The sequence below is a fragment of the Chrysochloris asiatica genome, unplaced genomic scaffold (genome assembly GCF_000296735.1).
Source record: "Chrysochloris asiatica unplaced genomic scaffold, ChrAsi1.0 scaffold00146, whole genome shotgun sequence".
Lineage (NCBI taxonomy): Eukaryota > Metazoa > Chordata > Mammalia > Afrosoricida > Chrysochloridae > Chrysochloris > Chrysochloris asiatica.
Genome location: NW_006408664.1, coordinates 947379 through 968181, shown reverse-complemented (window position 1 = coordinate 968181; position 20803 = coordinate 947379). Strand labels below are relative to the sequence as shown.

At 40.1% G+C, this 20803-nt stretch overlaps 1 protein-coding gene across 1 annotated transcript in view; it reads right to left on the bottom strand.

The window, feature by feature from the left end:
• Nucleotides 1–14483: 14483 nt before the first annotated feature.
• Nucleotides 14484–20803, bottom strand: part of RRAGD (Ras-related GTP binding D) — a 77369-nt gene continuing 71049 nt past the window's right edge. The window contains exon 7 of the mRNA XM_006870619.1: nt 14484–14817. Coding sequence (XP_006870681.1) covers nt 14678–14817 — 140 coding nt within the window. The 3' untranslated portion in view covers nt 14484–14677. The remainder of the gene's footprint in view (nt 14818–20803) is intronic.

The window sequence follows — 20803 nt, the reverse complement described above, 5'->3', positions numbered from 1 at the left end:
TCTCCCAAGGAGAGCTGGTGGATTCGAACTACCAAAATTGTGGTTCTCAATCCAGTGTTTATCCTATGGAGCCACCATGCTCCCACACATCTTCCTTCTTGTTGTTAAGTGCCATCAGGTCAGTTCCGACTCATAGAGCCCCTGTATAGGGTTTCCTGGAATCTTGGTGTGGCGCTGTAGGATAAGCACTGAACCACAGGTTGGTTTGAACCACAAGGTCGGCAATTCAAACTCACCAGCTGCTTCTTGGAAACCCTATACAGGGTCACTGTGAGTTGGACCTGACTCTATGGCACTTAACCAACAACAGTAGGATTTCCGTGGAGCAACAGGTGGGTTTGTACTGCCAATCCTGTGGTTCTCAGTCCAGTGCTGATCCTACAGTGCTACACCAGAAGGACTCCTTCGTTCTCATCAAAATGAATTTAGGAGTTTTACAAGGAGTGAGTTCATTTTCTAATTTTAGCTTTAAAGGAAACACCTGCAACTTAGAAAAGCTGCTATTCATGGGTGAAGCCAGGTTTCCTTCAGAATGTGTTCACAGACAGCTGTCTCCCTCCCTGTTTCTGAGTTCTCTGCTGAAAGGTTTTTTGGACACTGCCCTCTGCCTATGCCTTTTTCCTGTGTTCTCATTCCTATCACCCCCATTGTCTGGGCCCCCATTAGCCAGCTACTGAGATTTAACTACTTGTCGTTGGTAGCTGCTATCGAGTAGGTACCGACTTATAGCGACCCTATGCACAACAGAACGAAATACTGCCCAGTCCTGGGCCAACCTCACAGTTGTTGCCACGCTTGAGCCTATTGATGCTGCTACTTTGCTAATTCATCTTGGTGGGGGTCTTCCTCTTTGTCTCTGACCCTTTACCTTACCAAACATGATATCCTTCTCCAGCAACTGGTCCCTCTTGACAATATGTCCGAAGTATGAGAGGCCAAGTTTGGCCATCCTGGCCTCCAAGTAGCCCTCTGGCTGCATTTCTTCCAACACAGATCTGTTGGTTCTTTTGGCAGCTTTCAGTATTCCCCTCCAACACCATAACTCAAAAGCATCAGTTCTTCTAGGGTCTTCTTCCTTATTCACTGTCCAGCTTTCACATGCATATGAGGTTATTGAAAATACTGTGACTTGGGTCAAGTGCATCTTAGTCCTCAAGCTGACATCTTTGCTCTTCAACACTTTAAAAGGTCTTGTGCAGCAGATTTGCCCAGTGCAGTACATCATCTGATCTCTTGACTCCTGCTTCCATGAGTGTTGATAGTTGATCCAAGAAGAATGAAGTCCTTGACAACTTCAATCTTTTCTCCATTGATAAGAATGCTGTTTATTGGTCCAGTGGTGAGGAGATTCAACTTTCTCACCTACAAAACTAGGCTGAATAGCATACAGCTCTGCTCCCCACCTTGAGACCAGTTTTAGTTTTAATTCCTTGGGAAAATGCAAAATAGCAACAAGAAAAAACTATGAATTCAGTAATACTTTTAAACAAATTTGTATTTTATTCACCACAATAGCATCCACAAACTTTCTAAAAATAATAGTATCTAGATGTGCGAAACATTCTTCAGCCTACAAAACTCTGTGTACAGGTGACTTAGGGAACTTCAAATGGTGATTTTGCAGCCAAGGACATGTTAGCAGTCTTTGGAACAATCAAACAACTCTACACTGTTGTTGTTGTTGTTGTTGTTGTTAAGTGCCGTTGAGTCGGTTCCAACCCATAGCAATCCTGTAGAGGGTTTCCAAGGAGCGACTGGTGAGCTTGAACCACCAGCCTTGTATTTCAAGCCAATTTTGCAGTCTGGCTCATTAATCCACAGCACCACACCAGGACTCCAAACACTGCTTCCCATTAAAATACAGTTTACAATGATAGGCAAACTTTGAATAATAACCAAATTATCAGCTTCTGAAAATAAGCAAGTCATCTGGACTGTCCTACAAGGCATTCTTTTAGCACAAAATAACCAAGAGATGAAGCATTGCCACAATGAGTTGGTCTTCTAGCACCTTGTAAGAAAATAGCTGGGCTAGTTTGACTTCTCTGGGAAGCTGAAGTTGGGGCTGGGGGCAGAAGTTCTTAAGTGTAGAGATGTATTATATTTGTCAAAATTTTGCTGTTAAGTATCGTTGAATCAGTTCCAACTCATTGTGATCCAATATAGGTTTTCCAAGGAGTGGCTGGGGAGTTTGCACTGCCGACCCTCAGTTCAAACCAAACTTGCAGTCCAGTGGTTATTCTACAGTGCCACACCAGGGCCCCCATATATCAGAAATAGATGGCAATTTTTTTTCTAAAAAGTTTTATTCAGAAAAGACAGCTACCTTATATTTATTAATTGGGGAATATGCTGAAGAATACATTTTAGAGATCATTATTAGTCTTTTTAAACATTTAAAAGAAAAGTTACTTGTGGAGATTTTGGATATACAGGGAGGAAAACTCCTGTCCTAATGGAGTCCTGTATGGTGCTGTAGGATAAGTACTGGACTGTTAACCACAGTTCACGAGTTCTTCAGAAACTCTATACGGTGTCACTATGAGTCGGAACTGACTCTGCAGCACTTACAACAACAGTGTTCAACGAATGGAGCCTTGGTGGTTTAGCAGAATTCTTGCCTCCCATGGGGGAGATCCTTCTCAGTTCTCTAGCCATTGCACCTCATGGCAACCACCACCCTTCTGTCAGTGGAGGCTGGCGGCTTGCTGTGGCACTGAACAGGAGCTTCCAGACTAAAACTGACTAGAAACAGACTATAACAGACGTCTGCAAATCAGCCAATGATAACTTTATGGGTCACAATAGTCCTATCCACAATGGATCCTAAGGATGATTTGGGTGGCAGTTAATTCCAGTGTCTGTGAGGTCAGCATGAGTTGGAGGTCAACTCCAAGGCAGCTAACATCCAGGTTCCACCAGTTGTTCTTGAGACTCCACTGACAGCCCTGTCCTCAGATCTTAAGTAACTGTGAGGGTTCTGTTAGATGACTCACAATGCTGTTCCAAGATAGTAAAGCCCTACATGTGAAGAATTTGAATAAAATTGAGTGGGAGGGGAAAGCAATTTTCTAAATTAATACCAGATTGCATAATTTATGATATAAATGAGTATCTAGATTTATAGAAGAAATACCTTAGATTATTTAATTTACATCCATTAATGTTTATACTTAAATTGTTGTTGTTAAGTGCCTTTAAGTCAGTTAATTTGAGATCAATTAATAGACTTAAATGCCTACATCATAAAGTTGAAAAAAGAAACTAACAATGTGTAAGAATGAGGGAATAAAGAAAGCTCCCTTCTAATCCTAATCTTCCCATAATCCCTCCACAAAACTACACAGATCAAATGATACTTGCCAAATTATAAGAGTTGACAATGGTGTGTATTTAAATTACCGATTCAAGAAAACGGGAGTAGGAACAGGAATTTGGATTTTAGTACATGCCCCAGATGATTCTTAATACCAAGTAACTTTGGAGAACATCAAAGCATTAACTAAAATATGAATTGGGTGCCATTCTTTATACATCATAAATCTTCATTCCTTTCCGACAAATAAATGGAAAGAGATCTAAGACTGGCTTCCTTAGACAGCCCCTTCCCTGCTACCTTGAAATGTGGAAGACTGAATTACCAAGGCCACCTTCTAAGAGGTCAGGGAAAAGTCTGGATTTAGGTGAGGAAAGGGGAACACAACAGGAGTTAGCTCTCCCTATGGAAAGAGTTGGACAGTAGCCTTAGGGACTAATACAACCTTGGAAGCTGTAGGCAAACAGAAGCAGCTTGAGGGAATGAAATATTCCACAAAGGTAGTGAAACTTAGCATATAAATGGCTCAGTTTACTCAGAAGGAATGATCCCCACCCACCAGCAGTTTATTTGAAAAGATTGAAGAAGCAAGGTGTTGAGGACCCTGTGGGGTTGGATGCTAGGTCCCTGCTCTATACTGAGTATAGCTACTTGATTCATGGTGAAAGACCTTGTCCAGCTGGTTCTTGGGGATGTCAAAATAGTACAAATGGCAAACTCATGGATGCTTGATATTGGATAAGACCAATTGCTACCTAAATTAACAAAGGACCTCCTGGGAGTTAGTTGTGTGTTCCTAAGTCACTAAATGCTAAGTCGGTTATCACAATAAAGTCAAGGATAGAGTTTATAGTAAAAGATGATGCCCTCAACTCTGGCAAACCTTCCTGCCTATCACCCCTAATACAAACCAGCATACAAAAATACCCAAGGGGTGACAGTGAAAAATTAAAACTCCAATAAACACAGCAGAAAGCCTTGACTGAAAGAAAAATTCTAGAACTTACTCAGAATTTTCCTTAAGTTTATTAAAACCTTAAGTGTTAACAGAGAGAACAAAAGTACTTACGACTGGTTAGAAAATCCTTCTCAGGTATCTGATATGGCAATGTGTTCACTCTAGCTGTTCTTTCCAAACTGTAGGTTGTGATCCATCAGTGGACTGTGAGATCATTTAAAAAATAATAATAAGGAAATAGAAAATACCAGAAAGCATTGCATGTAGAAAAGATATTGTTTTATGAGATCCCCTCCCCACAGTAGTGAGTATGATCATGTGATAGTTTACAATCTGAAATGTACTTCTTATTGTGGCTCACAACAACCAAAAGTTTCAAAAGGATTTCATCCTAGACTTTAACAGGAACATGGCAACTTTTATAGGTCTGTCTCAGGCAGTTGCATACTATTGCAATATTGAAATAGTTTATTTTTTCATGTTTGCCCACTGAGGACTAGATTCCATCTCTTGTTTTAACTACTAAATCATTTATAGAAACAAAAAATACAATTGTCTACAAAGAAAACTCTGGACTGGCATGTACTGGAGTGGTCTTAAAGACGTATTTTGGACTTTTCTTTTTTAAAATCATGCTATTGAATTTTGTTTTTGCTTTTATGGGGGCAGAGTAATAAGATATCATTTGAAGTATCTTTAAAATTATGATACCAAAACACCCAACCCCATTGTTGTTGATTTGATTTGACAGAGAAGTGTTCCATAGGGCTTCCAAATGGAATATTTACAGGAGTGGACTGTTAGATCTTTCTGTGGCAGAAAGGTGGGAGGGTTCAAATTGTCAACCTTTTGATTTGCAGCCAAGCACTTAATCACTGTGCCACCAGGACTCCTTCATAGGGACTACCACTAAAGCCTATATTTTCACTTTATTATGTTATAGAAAACTGTAAACATACTGATGGTACAACTGAAATAAAATCCTGTTCAAACCTAAATTTATGATAAAAAAAAAAAAAATACATCTTTGCCCACTAGGCAAAGCTCTGGACATTTTAATATATCACCCTGTCTTTCAAAATTCTAGATGACTTGAAAAATTCTTAGCTCTATGTTCTACATTAAATCCCTCTCACAGCTTGTACTGTTTCTCATGGTTACATTGTTGTTGATTGCTGTGGAGGTTCTGACTCATAGTGACCCAGTATAGCGTTTCCCAGGAGCGGCTGGTGGGTTTGAACTGCCAAACTTATGGTCAGCAGTCCAGTGCTTATCCTACAGTGCTACACCAGGATGCCACCTAAGGACACCATGTTAACATTAAAAGAGCATAAATATCCAATTTAGGCTTACTGGTACAAACAGATTAAAAAGAGAAATCATAAATAGACTTTTTATTCAATCTAAATCTAGAAATTATATTAAGTTCATATATGTACTGTTAGAAAAGTCTGAACATGAAATTAACTAACAAAACTTTTTACTTTCTAGATAATTCATCTCTTTGTCAGTTATAAGGCAAGGCACTACAATAAACATTTCACAGCCTACTTATAGTTTAGATTAATAATATTATATATAGCATATGATCTGCTATTAGTTGAACAACACACCTTCTCAGGTGCTATTTAATGCTATCCATGGTTTCTGCTTGAGTGTGGTAAATCCTACCTAACTGCAGTTGTAAAAACTGATACCTGTAAGGGCCTATCTAAATTAAAGTTCATTTTCTATTATTTCTTAGATATTAAAATCCCTCCATCTGCAGGATTTGCTAGTGATTAGCCATTTTACTAAGCACAGTGTCTGGCATATAGTGGGTACCCTATAAACATCTGTTAAAGAAAAGTATAATTTTCCTTAGAATATGATTGACAAAAGAATCAAAACACATGGTTCCTTTCATTAATTCCAATACATGCTTGCCCAGTTTTGATGAGGGAGGTAAGGATCAAGAGACAGGACTTTGTATTAAAGAGTTTGGGCTGATGCCTATGAATAAGGGCAGTGTTATGCACAGATGTGACATGATGGTCAGAATTGTGGTGTTTAGAAACATCCCTTTGGCCTTGTGTGGATGGGTGGGTGGATGGATGGGTGGGTGATGGATGGATGTGGTGGAGAGGCAGTGGTTTAGAGGCTGTTGTGATCCAAATGAGGAGATGGTGGCCTAACCAAGGACAGTGCCATAGAAGATGAAGACAACAGGTTCAACAGAAGTTTGTAAGACTAGCTAAAAAAAAAAAATCCAGTGCTGCTCTTCCGATCTGGACATAAATATCGGTTTTGTGTGGGGAAGTACTACTCCATATGGTTTCTAAGACTGTAATCTTTATAAAAGCAGGTTGTCATATCTTTGTCCAATAGAGCAGCCACTGAGTTCAAACTACTGACCTTTCAGTTCACTACAGAGCACTTAACCACTGTGCCACCAGGGCTCTTCTTTGTAAGGTTATGCTGTAAAAAATGAGTGATTGTAGGAATTGAGCAAGAGGAGAGTCAAGAATGAGGCCCAAGTTTTTGGCAGGGACACTAGGGAGGAGAGTCATAGCAGGAGGGAAAGAGTTAGAAGAAGCCAAGTTCTGTTCTGAGCATGTTAGATTTGAACATCTTCATGTAGAAGATTCCAGTAAAAGTGTGCTAATAGTAAATAGGAATCATGTGATGCTCTGGGTTAATGCGCTGGACTGCAAAATCAGTTTGATCCACAAGGTTAGCGGTTCAAGCTCACCAGCAGCTCCTCAGATACCCTATACAGGGTCACTATGGGTCAGAACCAACTCAACAGCACTTAGCAGCAACAACAGTAAATTTAAATATAGGTCTGAAGCTTTGGAAATGAGTATGGTGGAAATGCTCATACTTTGAATCTTAATCCAGATTAATGTTTTGTTTTTCATAAATTGTTATGCATATTTAAAATTCAAGGAAAAAAGGATGAATACAACTAAGCTAATTCTTTTCAGAACTTGATATCACCTCTTAAAACATCCAATAACTGTAAAAGGTATTTACATTTTCTTCTGATATTTAAACACTCTATTGATTTTGTACGTGGCATTAGAGTTACTTAATGGATTAGGAAGAAAAAAAGCATTATCTTTGTTGACTTACTTCTCTGAGTAAAATCCACTTAGAAGACTGCTCTTACTGGTTCCACAAATACACAAGGGAGTACATGTAAGAATGAGTATTTATTTAAATATCCAACATTTAAGCCTTCATAAATCCATGCAGCAGTAAACCCTAAATTTCCAGCCTTCTCACTACATGTGTGAAAGAAAGGACATTTGATGAGGCCTCTTTTAATAATGTGGTTGAGAATGTGGATGGATTCTGGAGTTGGACTGTTGACGTTAGCCTTGCCTCTTACAAACCATATGATCTTGGTCAAATTATGTCATCTCTGTGGCCTCAGCTGTCTTATCTATAAAATAGGGTTTATGAGGACTAGTTTGATAAAAGTGTATAACAATAGTATCTGGCATAAAATAGGGTTGATGAGGACTAGTTATGTAAAAGTGTGCATATAAGAGCAGTTCCTGGCATATTGTATGCACTCAATCAGTATTATCTGTAATTATTTTAAATCTCTGTTAAAAACATTTTCTTCATGAGCAGCCATCAAGGCAAGTAATCAAGTCCCTTCAGGATAAACCCCCCTCCAAGACTGAAATTCAAAGGGAATACACCAGTAGGCATGTAAGCTTGCTGACGACCACATTGATGGACTGGTGAGTGGAAGTGGGGGGAAAGCAACAATGAAGAAATGGACTGAGTTAACCATGTTCCATAGACTCCCATCAACCTTAAGACGAGAGAGAAGAGGAAGGGCTGGTTGGTTTGAATTATGGTGAGACCTGGGGACTCTTGGGCCCAAGGACAAGGACATAGCCACGGAGGGTTAGAGCTGAAAGTGAAGCATCCAGCTGATATGAAGTGAGGGGAAATGCACAAGAACACCCATACTTGTAGACAGTCCCCACTTGACCTGGCTTCAATGGCTGGATGATCAGAATTCTACTAGAAGAAAAAAAAGAGCAACCCACTACAATTTGATGAACTTTATCTATACTTATGGATGTGGTGCTTATGTGCCGTGATGCAGTAGCTCAAAAAAGGGAACAAGTCTTTACAGCAAGTATCATTCCCACCCCCTCGGTACACAAGGTTGACAAGGATGGGCAATTTAGACATTGGCTGCTCAAAATGGGGTGGCTAAAAAGGCAAGAAGTGACTGGCTTACAAGCTTTCAAGAGGAAGCCTAGTTCCGCAGGGAGTGGGGGAAGGTAGAATCTCCACTGAGTGGTTTCCAATCGGTTGGGACAGGGCTGATGAAAGGAAATGGGGATAAGATTTTTGTGGTACAATAGTGAATAACTGCTATCAGGTCTGACTATGAGGGTCAGAAATGTAAAGATAGATGTTTTGTAATAAAAGGTGGGGAGTGATTGATTTTGCAGTCTAGGAGTGGAGGTCTCTGGGACCATCAAGTGAGAAGAGTGGAGTGCAGGACCCTACCCAGAGAAGCAGTGATGCCAGAGATGGAGGCAGACGATGATGTGGAGAGATGGAGTGGCTGGGGACTCTGGACTCAGGGAGGGAGAAAGGCTGTGTGCTGATGGCCAGAGGGGTGGGGAGGAAGGAAGGAGGGCAGGCAGGCCTGTGGAGTGTACCCTTTGATTGATGATGCATGGAGGGGATTGTAATCATTGCAATGAAATGAAATACAATAGGATGAATGTAAAGCTGGTGTTCTCCCATGTAAACTAACATAATTCACAATAAAAACTTTTTAAAAACAAATAGCAATGGTTTCCAAGGAGATCCTCTGAACTAGTACAACTCAAGGCAGAGAGGTCAACTCAGATTATGGCAATTGTTTGGTGGGGGGTAGAATTCCTAAGTGGTGATTTTACTAGATTTTCTCGAAGCAAACAGGGCAATCGTAGGGTCTTATAATGAGGAAGTTTTATTTATAAAATGGGAGAGCTTCATTGATGAGAAAAAGGCCAAGTAACTTGTGCCAAGTAATTCTTTTTTTTCATCATGATGCGCCTGATCATTCTTCGATAGCAAGAGCTGTCCTACTATAATTTCATTGGAAACCCTTAACCCATCTACTATGATCTTGCCCCTTCAGACTTCTTTTTATTCCCCAAATTCAAAGAATATTTTAAAGGAACACAGTTTGAGTCCCTCAGGGGTGTCAAAACTGCCATTTTGACATATTGTAAATCAGAGTGCAGAATTCTTCTGGGGAGGCTTAGAGAGATGGAATCACTGCCTTCAGAAGTGTATGGACCTAGATGGAGGATGTGTTAAGAATACCTTCACGTTTTGATATTTTTGTTATTTTAATAAAGGTTACTGTGATTTTGTAGCAATACTTTTAAACTTATCCTCACATGAAAGATTCTAGAAAATGGTAACTAATCTATGATGCAAGATCAAGGATTGCTGTGGATGGGGAGCATATGAGGTTCGTGGAATCCTCTAGAGAAATGGGTACATCTATTATTTTGATTTTGGCGACAGTTTCATGGGTGTATATACATATATATCCTGACTGACCAAATAGTACTCTTTAAATGATTCCTGTTTATTGTGCTCAAGCAAAGCTGTAAATTAAAAGAATGGATGAATCTAAAAAAAAAAAAAAAAGAATGGCCAAACTTGCACAGAGTACCCATTTGACCTAACTTCAGTGGCTTGATGATCAGAACTTGACTAGAGGAAGATAAACATTTTTGATAAAGGAATAAATATAAATTGCTACAATTTGATTAACTTGACCTATACTTATGTATCAGCTCAAAATACCAACTGAGAAGAAAGAAATCTTCACATCAAGAATCATTCCTATCCACTCTGTACACAGGTTGATAGGGTTGGGAAACTTCGACACTGGCTACCTAAAGTGAGGGGGCAATAAAAACACAAAGTGACTGGCTTACAAGTTTTCAAGAGGAAGTTTAGTTTCAGAGTGCAGGGAAAAGTAGAAGCCCCACTGAGTAGTTTTCATCTTGTCTACATGGGTCTGGTTAAAGGAGATGGGAACAAGATTCTTATGATTCAATAGTGAATAATTGTTACCATGGCTAATGGTGATTGTCACACAGCAGAGGTCAAAGTTTTGTAACAAAAAGGGGAGTAAAGTCCAGGAACAGAGGGCCCTAGAAACATCAAGGGAGAAGAGCATCAGCGGAATTTGTGACCCTATCCAGAGAAGCAGCAACACCAGAAATGGAGGCAAAGATGAAGACAGGGAGAGAGGGAGCAGCTGAGGACACTAGACTCATGGAAAGAGAAAGGCTGTGTTCTAGTGGTGAGGAGGCAGGTTTGCAGAATGTGCCCTTTGGTTGTTTAAATGATTATATATTCCTGAGTGTTTTATGTAGGAAAAAAAAAACAAAAAACAAAAAATAGAAGGAACAGGTGCAAATACTGTTGAATGATGATACATGGAGGGTATTGTAATCATTGCAATAAAATGAAATATGATAGGATGAGTGTAAAACCGATGTTCTCCCATGTAAATTATCACTCAATTCACAATAAAAACTTAAATTTTTTTTTTAAAAAAAACACCCTGCATTTTCTTTCTCCTAAACGCAGTATGACTACTGATTACACATCTTGGAATAATTATTTCAGACCAGATTTTCCAACCACAAACAGGATCTCTTAGTTAAGATATAACATCTAATGCTAGCCCTCTGTGTTGTCTTTTACCAAACCAAAATCAAACCCATTGTCATAGTGTATTCTAACCCCCAGTGACCCTATAAGATAGAGAACTGCCCCAAAAGGTTGTTGTTTTTTTTTTTTAATGTTTTATTGTGAATTATGTGATAGTTTACATGGGAGAACATTAGTTTTACATACATCCTATCGTATATTGTTTCATTGCCATGGCTACAATCCCCTCCATGCATCATCAACCAACCAAAGGGTATACACTACAAGCCTGCCCCCCAGTCATTAGCCCATAGGATTTTTAAGGCTGTAAATCCTTACGAAAGCAGATGGCTACATCTTTCTTTTGTGGAGTAGCTAGTGGGTTCACACTGCCGACCTTTCCGTTAGCACCGAGCACTTAACCACTGTGCCACCAGGGCTCCTTTGAGAACTCTTATGAGTTCTGCATTGATATAAAGTCATTATAGAATAGGCTTTTACTAAGCTAAGTAAGGAATGATGGGTGGACTGTTAGGAAAACAATTTCCAGAAGGGTAGGGATTATGATCAGAGCAGAAAGAATGTCTACATCAGAACTATGGAGAGATAAAAAGAATTACAAAATAAAAGAAGTCCGATTTAGATAGAGTGATGTATCTTCATTTTCATGAAATGAGAGCGGGTTAATCTAGACAAATGAATTTTACTGAGTGGCCCAAAAGTGGTGCACAATCATGGCCAATGAGTGACCTCACACATAGGAAAGGCCATACTGCCTTTCCACCAAAGAGACCAGTCTGCTCCCACAAAGCTTAATATGAGTATGGTGGATTAAAGTGAAAGTTTTCCCACATCTTGAACATGTGATAGATGCTTTTAAATTCGCATTTAACATTTTGAAAGCAATGGTTTCAAAAGGTTTACAAATGATGTGCTTCTTAAAATTAAAAACCTAATACTATACTAGATCACAAATCATATCCAGTCCATACAAGTTGAATGCATACGATACTTTAATAATCAAGACAAATCAGCTGTTTTTCTGGGGTATGGTTAAAACAGTTAGCATATAACCTGTATATAACAATATTGCTGTGAGTTTACTCATTTTATATTTAAGGGCCCAAAATGTATTAGATTTACAAAGTAACATTTTCCATGAATGTCTACTAGTATTTCTTCAGAAACAGTCACTCTGGTCATACATACATGTGTTAATCTGTTTCACTGAAAATAACCAGAGATGATAACTCACTAACAGAGACTCAACTCAAAGGCTAGAGGGCTGTCCTGCTCTACAAATGTGTAGGTCAAGTGCTCAACCTTTGAAAATGAGCAAATATGTTACAGTATAGCCACTGTAACCATATTTATATCGTATTAGATGAGACCTAAATGTGGTCATTCCCACTGCAGTAAGCTAACTCCCATATCAAAAGTTAAATGCAAAAGGACATAAAGAGATTTTGTAACCTCAAATAGCACAGACTTGAAAAACTGAATACTTAGATGTAACTCTTACATCTCCCTTTAATTAAGAGGTCATTGTCACACTTACAGATATGAGGCAGTAATTGGTGTCAGTGTGTGATTAATCAATGAATGTACTTACTACCATAATTTGGGTCCAAAGCCATAGGATTATTTTTGCCCTTTCCTCAAAGAAACATTTGCTCTTGAAGTCATAGGCTTTTAAGGCACATTTTAACAACAAAACAAATCCATCATATACTCAGCTTAAAAATGGAAGCTCTACCTAGTTACAATAATGTATATACCTAAGTAATGTATGGTTTACCTGATAGGTATCTCTATCTAGAGTTAAAAATTCACATTAGAAAACTGATTCTTTACTTGATTTTATTATTCAAAGAGAAATATTCTGTACAAAATATTAAGAGAATTAGATTTATGAGAATAACCCATATGTATCAGGCCTGTTGGGATGGGTTCAACAAAGTAGAGCTCTGGAAGTGCTGGAAAAACCTCCCTGGGACGCTGGGGTTCCTCAGTAGAAATTATCAAGAAGGGATTTTGGGTGCCTTACTGAGTTCTAGAATTTCTTACCAAAACTGCAGACTTTTAAGAGGCTCAAACGTTAAATTCGATTTGCTGTCTGAAATTTCAGTTACAGCTCCAAAGGTATAGGACTTGATGAGAGGGAGAAGACGAAAAGAAGCCATAGATAAGAGGTGGGATAGGGTATAGCCATAGATAGGGGAAGTGGCATTCGGGACTTCATTCACTTTGCCAGGACCAGTTTTGATCACTCGAGGAGGCTTTGCTTAAAAACAAAAGCTTTCTAATGCCCCGGAAGTATATGCCTTAGGGTACTGACCACTGGACATAGAATTCTCTGCTTCTCATGGTTTGAGGTGGAGAAAGACTTTGGAGTCTTAATTTCCTGCTAGTTTAAAGAAAACAAGTGAAAGAATTCCATAGAAACAATACACAGCTAACTGTAATGCCTCTGGCTGGACATCCTTTTCTCACTGACAACTGGGAATTTTCAGAATGGCTCTTGTGGTGGCCAGCTGCATTCTAGTTCGGTCATAAAGCAGAAATGGGTGGGGTTCACAATACATACTACTGGAAGATGAAAAGGAGACTCACTCCTCAGGGGTGACAAATGTGCCCAGCAGGATTCCATTCATCAGTGGATATCTGAGACCCACTCCCACTCACTGTGGTCACAAAGCAGTAACAAACTGGTCCTAAACTTTTTAAGTTTAAGAGGGGTCTTCAAAACGTTCATGGAAAAATGGAGTTAAAAATAATGGAATTTTCCCGTGGATCGGAAATATGGAGATTTAGATATGTATTTTTTATTCTTCAGTAGTCAATCACCTGCCTTTGTGAAACTTTTTGACCTCTGATATTGCTTTAGCTCTGGGTGGCAGATGAAGGGAAGCCTCCAGAACCCCTGCATTACAGGGAAACCCTTCTTTCTCTCCAGTGGTGGGCACCATGTTGGAAATCTGGTCCCAGTGGTTCAAAAGAACAGTAGTGCAGCACAAAGAACCAGCCTCTGTATAAAGTGACTCGAGAAATGTGTGTTGAGGTAAAGACCTTCATAAAAACTGAGTTAGGGGGGCACGGTCAAGGCTATAGAAATTGGTATATAAGTTTGCTGCTAATGTTAGTCTACAAAACTCCTTTTTACACCCATTATAAATAGAGGACACTGCTTATTGCTACTAGAGCCTCCTGCCCCAACCTGTTCCAACTGCACCAGAAAAATGGTTTTTCTCAATAATTGGTAGCAAATATTCCCAATTTATAAAGTCATTGTCAATGCATCCCTTTTTGACTAACTTTCGATGACCGTATATCTATGGACCCAGTATGCATGTCCTTCACACCAAGTACAGAAAAAAGCTTAGAAAAGTCGTTTTATCAAAGTTCAGTTCAATGAGAAAAAAACATGAAAAAGTGCAAAATATATACAGATTCTGGTAGTTCACGTCTGATTTTTCTTACTACAGACCAAAAAAGTTTACATTTGCGTAACAAAATTACAGTGGATTGTTAATATACAAGGTTTTGCTTCAAAGTGCTTACTTTATTTAAAAAAGAGATCAAGTGGGTTGCAGGAATTCTTTTTTTTTCTTAACAACAAATCCATGGCATGTGTGCCAGTCTCCTTCTTCCCCTTCCTTAGTGCAGCCCAGTGCAGCAGCCTTGCAGAGGTCTGACTTCAACAGATGCTCCAGACACCACACCTACAGTAGCACTCTTGGGGTCCCGTTAGGGGTGCTCCCTTTCTTCTTCCGAACTTTTCCAGATTTCACCACTTTCATTCTCACCTCAAAAACTTCATGGATGGCCTTCCGGAAGCAATGAAAATTATAATCAATAAGCCCTGGAGAAGAGAGCAACAGTATTCATAAGCACATTCACATAGAAAGAATTTCCATTTCTGAATATTTCCATCATTCTGAAGAGAAGCATGGTTTCCCTAAGCAATAATGTCCTCTTCTCCTCTCGCTCCAGGCCCCAGTAACTACTAATAAGCTTATGTCTCTAAATATTTGCTTATTTTAGGTATTTCACATAGGGGGGATCATCCAATGTTTTTAAATGGATAGAGGTGATGGTTATAAGGACATGATGAACATAATGTCAGTGAATTATACACATATGATACATTGAAATGGCCAATGCTTTTGTTTTATATATATATGTTGTTGTTAAATGCCATCGAGTCGGTTCCGACCCATAGCGACCCTGAAATAGGGTTTCCAAGGCTGTAAATCTTTACGGGAGCAGATTGCCTCATCTTTCTCCCGCGGAGCAGCTGGTAGTTTCGAACTGCTGGCCTTCCGGTTCACAGCCCGATTCGTAACCACTACGCTACCAGAGCTCCTTATATATATATATATATATATATATATATAAAAACCCATTGCCTCCCAGTGAATTCCAACTCATAGTAACCCTCCAAAAAAAAACAAACTCCATCTTTTCATGACATACATGGCCTGGATGAGCCAGTAGGGGGCAGTAAAGGAACAGCTGGGCTTCAGGAATTTCAGTTTTACCTCCCAGAATTAAGGATTCCTTACAATTAAAATACAGCTTTAATTTTAAAAGTTTTCCTTAAAAGGGGTTATTAAACTGATTTTGACTGAAGGTAGACCTTGACTTAAAGTGTGGCTGAGATCTCAAAGCCATGGTTGTAAGCCCTAAAGAAAGCAAAGTTGAGTAAGAAACTGTCAGCTCCCATCTCAGGAATTAAAAAAAAAAATTAAAAACAGCCCCAGCTTTTCAGTATTAAATAAATTTTAAATGGAGAAACAGCAGAGGACAATCTTGTGTCTGCTATTTATAAATCTTTTGTGTCTGCTATAAATCATTTAATGGTACAAAAATATACAATAAAAGGTCACCCACAGTCTTAAGGTAATACATTTTCCCCATTACATTAAGCTGTTGTTAAGTGCCACTGAGTAGGTTCTGGTTCATAGGAACTCTGTATAGGGTTTCCAAGCAGTGGCTGGTGAGTTTGAACCACCAACCACGTGGTCCAGTGCTTTATCCTACAATGCCCCACCAGGTTGAGAGCAGCATTCTGTTTAGGCCACTTAAGATAAGGTGGCTGGTTCTATTTACTGTCTAAATTTATTTAAATAACCAACAGCCCAACAATTATTTCCATCCAGTTAGGTGTTACTTCCAGAGTCCCAAAGAAATAATTGGGATTCCAGGAACAACCCCCCTCCCCCCCACCATCTCAACTTCCAGGAAAAGAAAAACCTATTGGGGAGGTGTGTGGGAGATCTGTTGCTTCCGTAGTGATAGATAGGGAACCACAAGTGCAATAAATTTAGGAGACAATTTCCTCAAGAAAAGACTAAGGGGGAAAATAATAAAAAATAAATAGAGAGCAAATAAATTAGTGAGAATTTGGATATGAGATACAAGAAGAACGTCAAAATTCTCTGCTTACATATAAAAAGGAAGTTGGCTCAATGAGACGGGTACAATTAAATACTAGCTTGGGAAAATTCAGAGGCAGTGTGTTAATAATTCTTGGCAATTCTGAATGTATTCATCTTTGCATATTTGAAAATGTAACAGTATGCTTGCTGCATTTGGAGTTTTAATGATAGAAAAGCAAAAGTTCACAATGTAGGGTTTTCAAGGCAGTAAGCATTCATAAACAGCATTTGTTATTTCAATCCTTTTGTTAAAGCCAGATGAAAACACAAGGGCAGAGACATAAGCAGACTGAACACTATCTTCACCACCATATACAGATAATGTGCCTCCACATCCTTTTCTGGTGTTTTGGTTCCCAACCCGCACTGCACATTAAGGACTCCCAGGGGACTTAAAAAAAAAAAAAAATTTTTTTTTTAACAAAGCCAAAGCTCCTTTCCTAAGAATTATATTCTAACAGACTGGAGCACAAAGCTCAGCTATCCGTATTCTTTAACTGCCCGCCTCCCAAGATGCCTATAGTATGCAGTCAAGAATGAGAACCCCACATCTGCTTTAAATCCTCTCCTTTCTGCCAAAGCAGCCAAGATCATTAATGCAACTCAGAAAGAGATCAGCATGAGGGGCAGCTAATTAACAAATCTTGGTTATGACCAACAGCAAGCAACAGTTGAAATTAAAGCAACAACACAATCAAGCTACCCTTGCATTTATAAACATTAAGTTCTTTGAAAAGACAACAGTGTATCTCATGCTCAGCCATCACCCCTCTGTCAGTGAGGTCTGCATGTTGCTATAATGCTGAACAAGGAGCCCTGGTAGTGTAGTGGGTTATGAGTTCAGCTGTGAACCACAAGGTCAGCAGTTTGAATCTACCAGCAGGTCCACAGGAGACAGATGAGGCTTTCTGAAAGACTGATAGCCTCAGAAACCCTATACAGGGTCACTGTGAGTCGGAATTGTCTCCATGGCACACAATCACCACCATAATGCTGAACAAGTAGTTTTCAGTGAAGCTTCCAGACTAAGAAGGACTAGGAAGAAAGGCCTGGCAATTGACTTCCAAAAACCAGTCAATGAAACCCTAAGGATCACAAAAGCATGAGCCACAACTGATATGGAGACTGCACAGGACCAGCAGTGTTTCATCCCATTGAGCACTGGGTCAGCATGAGTCAGAGTCAACTTGATAGCAGCTAACAACAATAACACACAGGACAACCAATGCACCCGTTTGCTAGGAACTTCCCAGTTTTATCATTGAAAGGTCCTCACCCCAGAAACTGCTCAGTAACGCTTATCCTAAATAGCACAAGTTTAAAACTATGAAATTAAACATTAAGTCTGCCCATTTATTTACATTGCTTAGCTAATACGTAGGCTTCTAGTTCAATAACGTCTACAAAATCTGCTTAGCCTCAAAGATGACCTAATCTAAGCAGAATAATTTACTCAAGATCCCCATGGTCAAGTCCTATTTAAATTCAATTCCACAACCATTGCTGGATGATAAAAGTTTGTGGAGACAAAGGGAACACATGAGCAGGTATGTAAGCTTGCTGGCCACCACATTGGTTTACTGGTGAGTGGAAGAGGTGGAAAGGCAGCAATGAAGATATTGGGCTGAGTTTGACCATGTTCCACAGACTCAGAAAGACAAAAGGAAGGGCTGGTAGGTCAGAAGTGTGGTGAGACCTGTGGACTCCAAAGCCCATGGATAAGGACATAGCCACAGAGGGCTAGAGCCAAGAGCGAAGTGTCCAACTAATATGAAATGAAGGGAGATGTACAAGAATGGCCAAACTTAGGACCCTGGAACCATCAAGGGAGAAGAGCAGAGTGTGGGACCCTATCCAGAGAAGCAGTGACACCAGAGATGGAGGCAGAGATGGAACAGCTGGGGACTCTGGACTTAGGGAGGGAGAGAGGCTGTGTGCTGATAGTCAGGAGGCAGGCTTATGGGGTGTGCCCTTTGGTTGTTTAAATGGTTGTATATTCCTGAGTGTTTTGGTGTACATCCCCCCCCCCCCCAAAAAAAAAAGAGGGAATGGAAGCAAATGCTGTTGAATGATGATGCATGGAGGGGATTGTAATCATTGCAATGAAATGAAATACAATAGGATGAATGTAAAGCTAATGCTCTCCCATGTAAACTATCACACAACTCACAATAAATTTTTTTTAAAAAGAATGGCCAAACTTGGAGATAGTGCCCATTTGACCTAGCTTTGATGGATGGCTTGATGATCAGAACTTGAACAGAGGAAGATACAGAAATTTGATAAAGGAAACATGGGTGGGGTAGCTAAAAATACCAACTGAGAGGGAAGGGGTCTTCATATCAAGGATCAAACCCATCTGCTCTATACACAGGGTTAATTCGAATGGGCAACTTAGACACTGGCTACCTAAAATGGGGGGGGGGCTATAAAAGCTTTAAGTGGCTGGCTTATAAGTGTGCAAGAGAGAGTTTAGTTTCAGAGTGTGCAGGAGGAAGGTAGAATCTCTGCTGAATAGTTTTCATCTTATCTAGACAGGCCTGGTGAAAGGAGATGGGAATAAGAGTCTTCTGATTCAAGGAAAACAAACAAGATGGCGGACTGGGTAGAAATGCAGTGAGGAGCTCCGTCAGCAACAACACAGAATACTGGACCAAGCAGGCTCAGGGGATGGTGCCAGAACTCTGAACCACATATAAAGGAATATTTAGAAGGTTGGAAGGCTTATGGCTAGGGGAATTTGTAGCAGAGGCAAGAAATCCATTGCTTTCTAATCCAAGATGCTAAACTGCTCCCAGAGCTAGCATCTTGGCGGAGACCAAGCGGGGGAAGGATCACAGCAGCCACAGACAACTGACAGAACCGTGGAGATAAAGGTGTGGACATTCTTTTTTCTTTTTTTTCTATCTATTCATTGGTCTTTCGCTCGCTGCGCACCTCCATTTTGGTGACTAGAGGGGGTTCTAAAACAAGTGGACACCCACCCCCACCAGTGGAGGGTTCTACTACGCATGCGCATAGAGCTCCTCAAAATTTAAAGTGGCAGTTTCCATTTTAAACCAAACAGCAGTGCAAAATGGCCACAGCAACCCTAAACTATTTACCACTGGGAAAAAGACCTGAATGGGGATTGTGGAGTGGGACAGGCAGACTAAAAAGGAAATAGGCTGAAAATTAAATTCTGAGTTACGTCACAATGACCAACAGTGGCATCTTGAAATTTCTCAGGAAGAAGAGTGAAAAAGGAAGCCTACCTCCTGATCACATCTACCTGGAGGCAATCAGAAAGCATAAAAAAATACCAAAATACACACCCATCTAAATACTAAGGCCACAGATAACTCCTGAATATGCCCCAAAAATAGCAACAGATGACAACATCAGCACATGTCCAGAAACGAGATAAAGTGACAGCCTCAGAAACCCTAGATGAGCTGGAAGTAGACCTACACTCCATACTGGACGATGGGCAGGCTTTGGAAATGCCTGAGAAGGAATTCAGAAAAATGATTATGTTGTTGTTGTTGTTAAGTACCGTGGAGTCGGTTCTGACTCATAGCAACCCTGTACAGGACTTCTGAGGCTGTAAATCTTTACGGGAGTAGAAAGCCTCATCTTTCTCTCACGGAACAAGTGGTAGTTTCAAACTGCCGACTCTGACGTAAAATGTATCAAAACACTATACATGGGAATACACGAGCAGACATGCACTCTTGACTGATGACCTCAACTGTCACCGAGAAGAGGCAGTGAGGGAAAAACATCAATGAAGCTGCGAGCTAAGTCCTACAACATTCAATAGACTCCTGTGAACCTGGGTGGAGATCTGGTTGGCCAGCACTGTGGCAAGACCTGGGGACTCTTGGGCCCAGAGTCAGTGACATAACCACTGGACTAGAGTGGAGAGTGAAGTGTCCAGCTGATAAGAAGAGAGGGCATATGCACTTACAGGTAATACCCACTTGACCTGGCTTCAATGACTGGATGATCAGAGCTCAACTAGAAGAAGAAACAAGAGGCAAAAAAGTGTAATCTGATACAATTTGATGAACTTGACCTACAACTATGGATGCAGTAGCTCAAAAGAGGGAACAAATATTTATAGCAAGGATCATTCCCACCCCCCCTCTATACACAGAGTAGACAGGGATGGACAACTTGGACATTAGCTAACCAAAATGGGGGTGGGGGTGGGGAGGAGGCAGGTTACAAAGGCAAGAAGTGACTGGCTATCAAGCTTTCAAGAGGGAGCCTAGTTCCAGAGGGCAGGGATAGGTCTCTTGTGGTACAATAGTGAATAATTGTTATCAGGACTGAATGTGAGGCTTAGAAATGTAAAGGTAGACGTTTTGTAGCAAAAGGAGGGGAGTGATTAACTTTGCAGTCCAGGAGTGGAGGTCCCTGGGA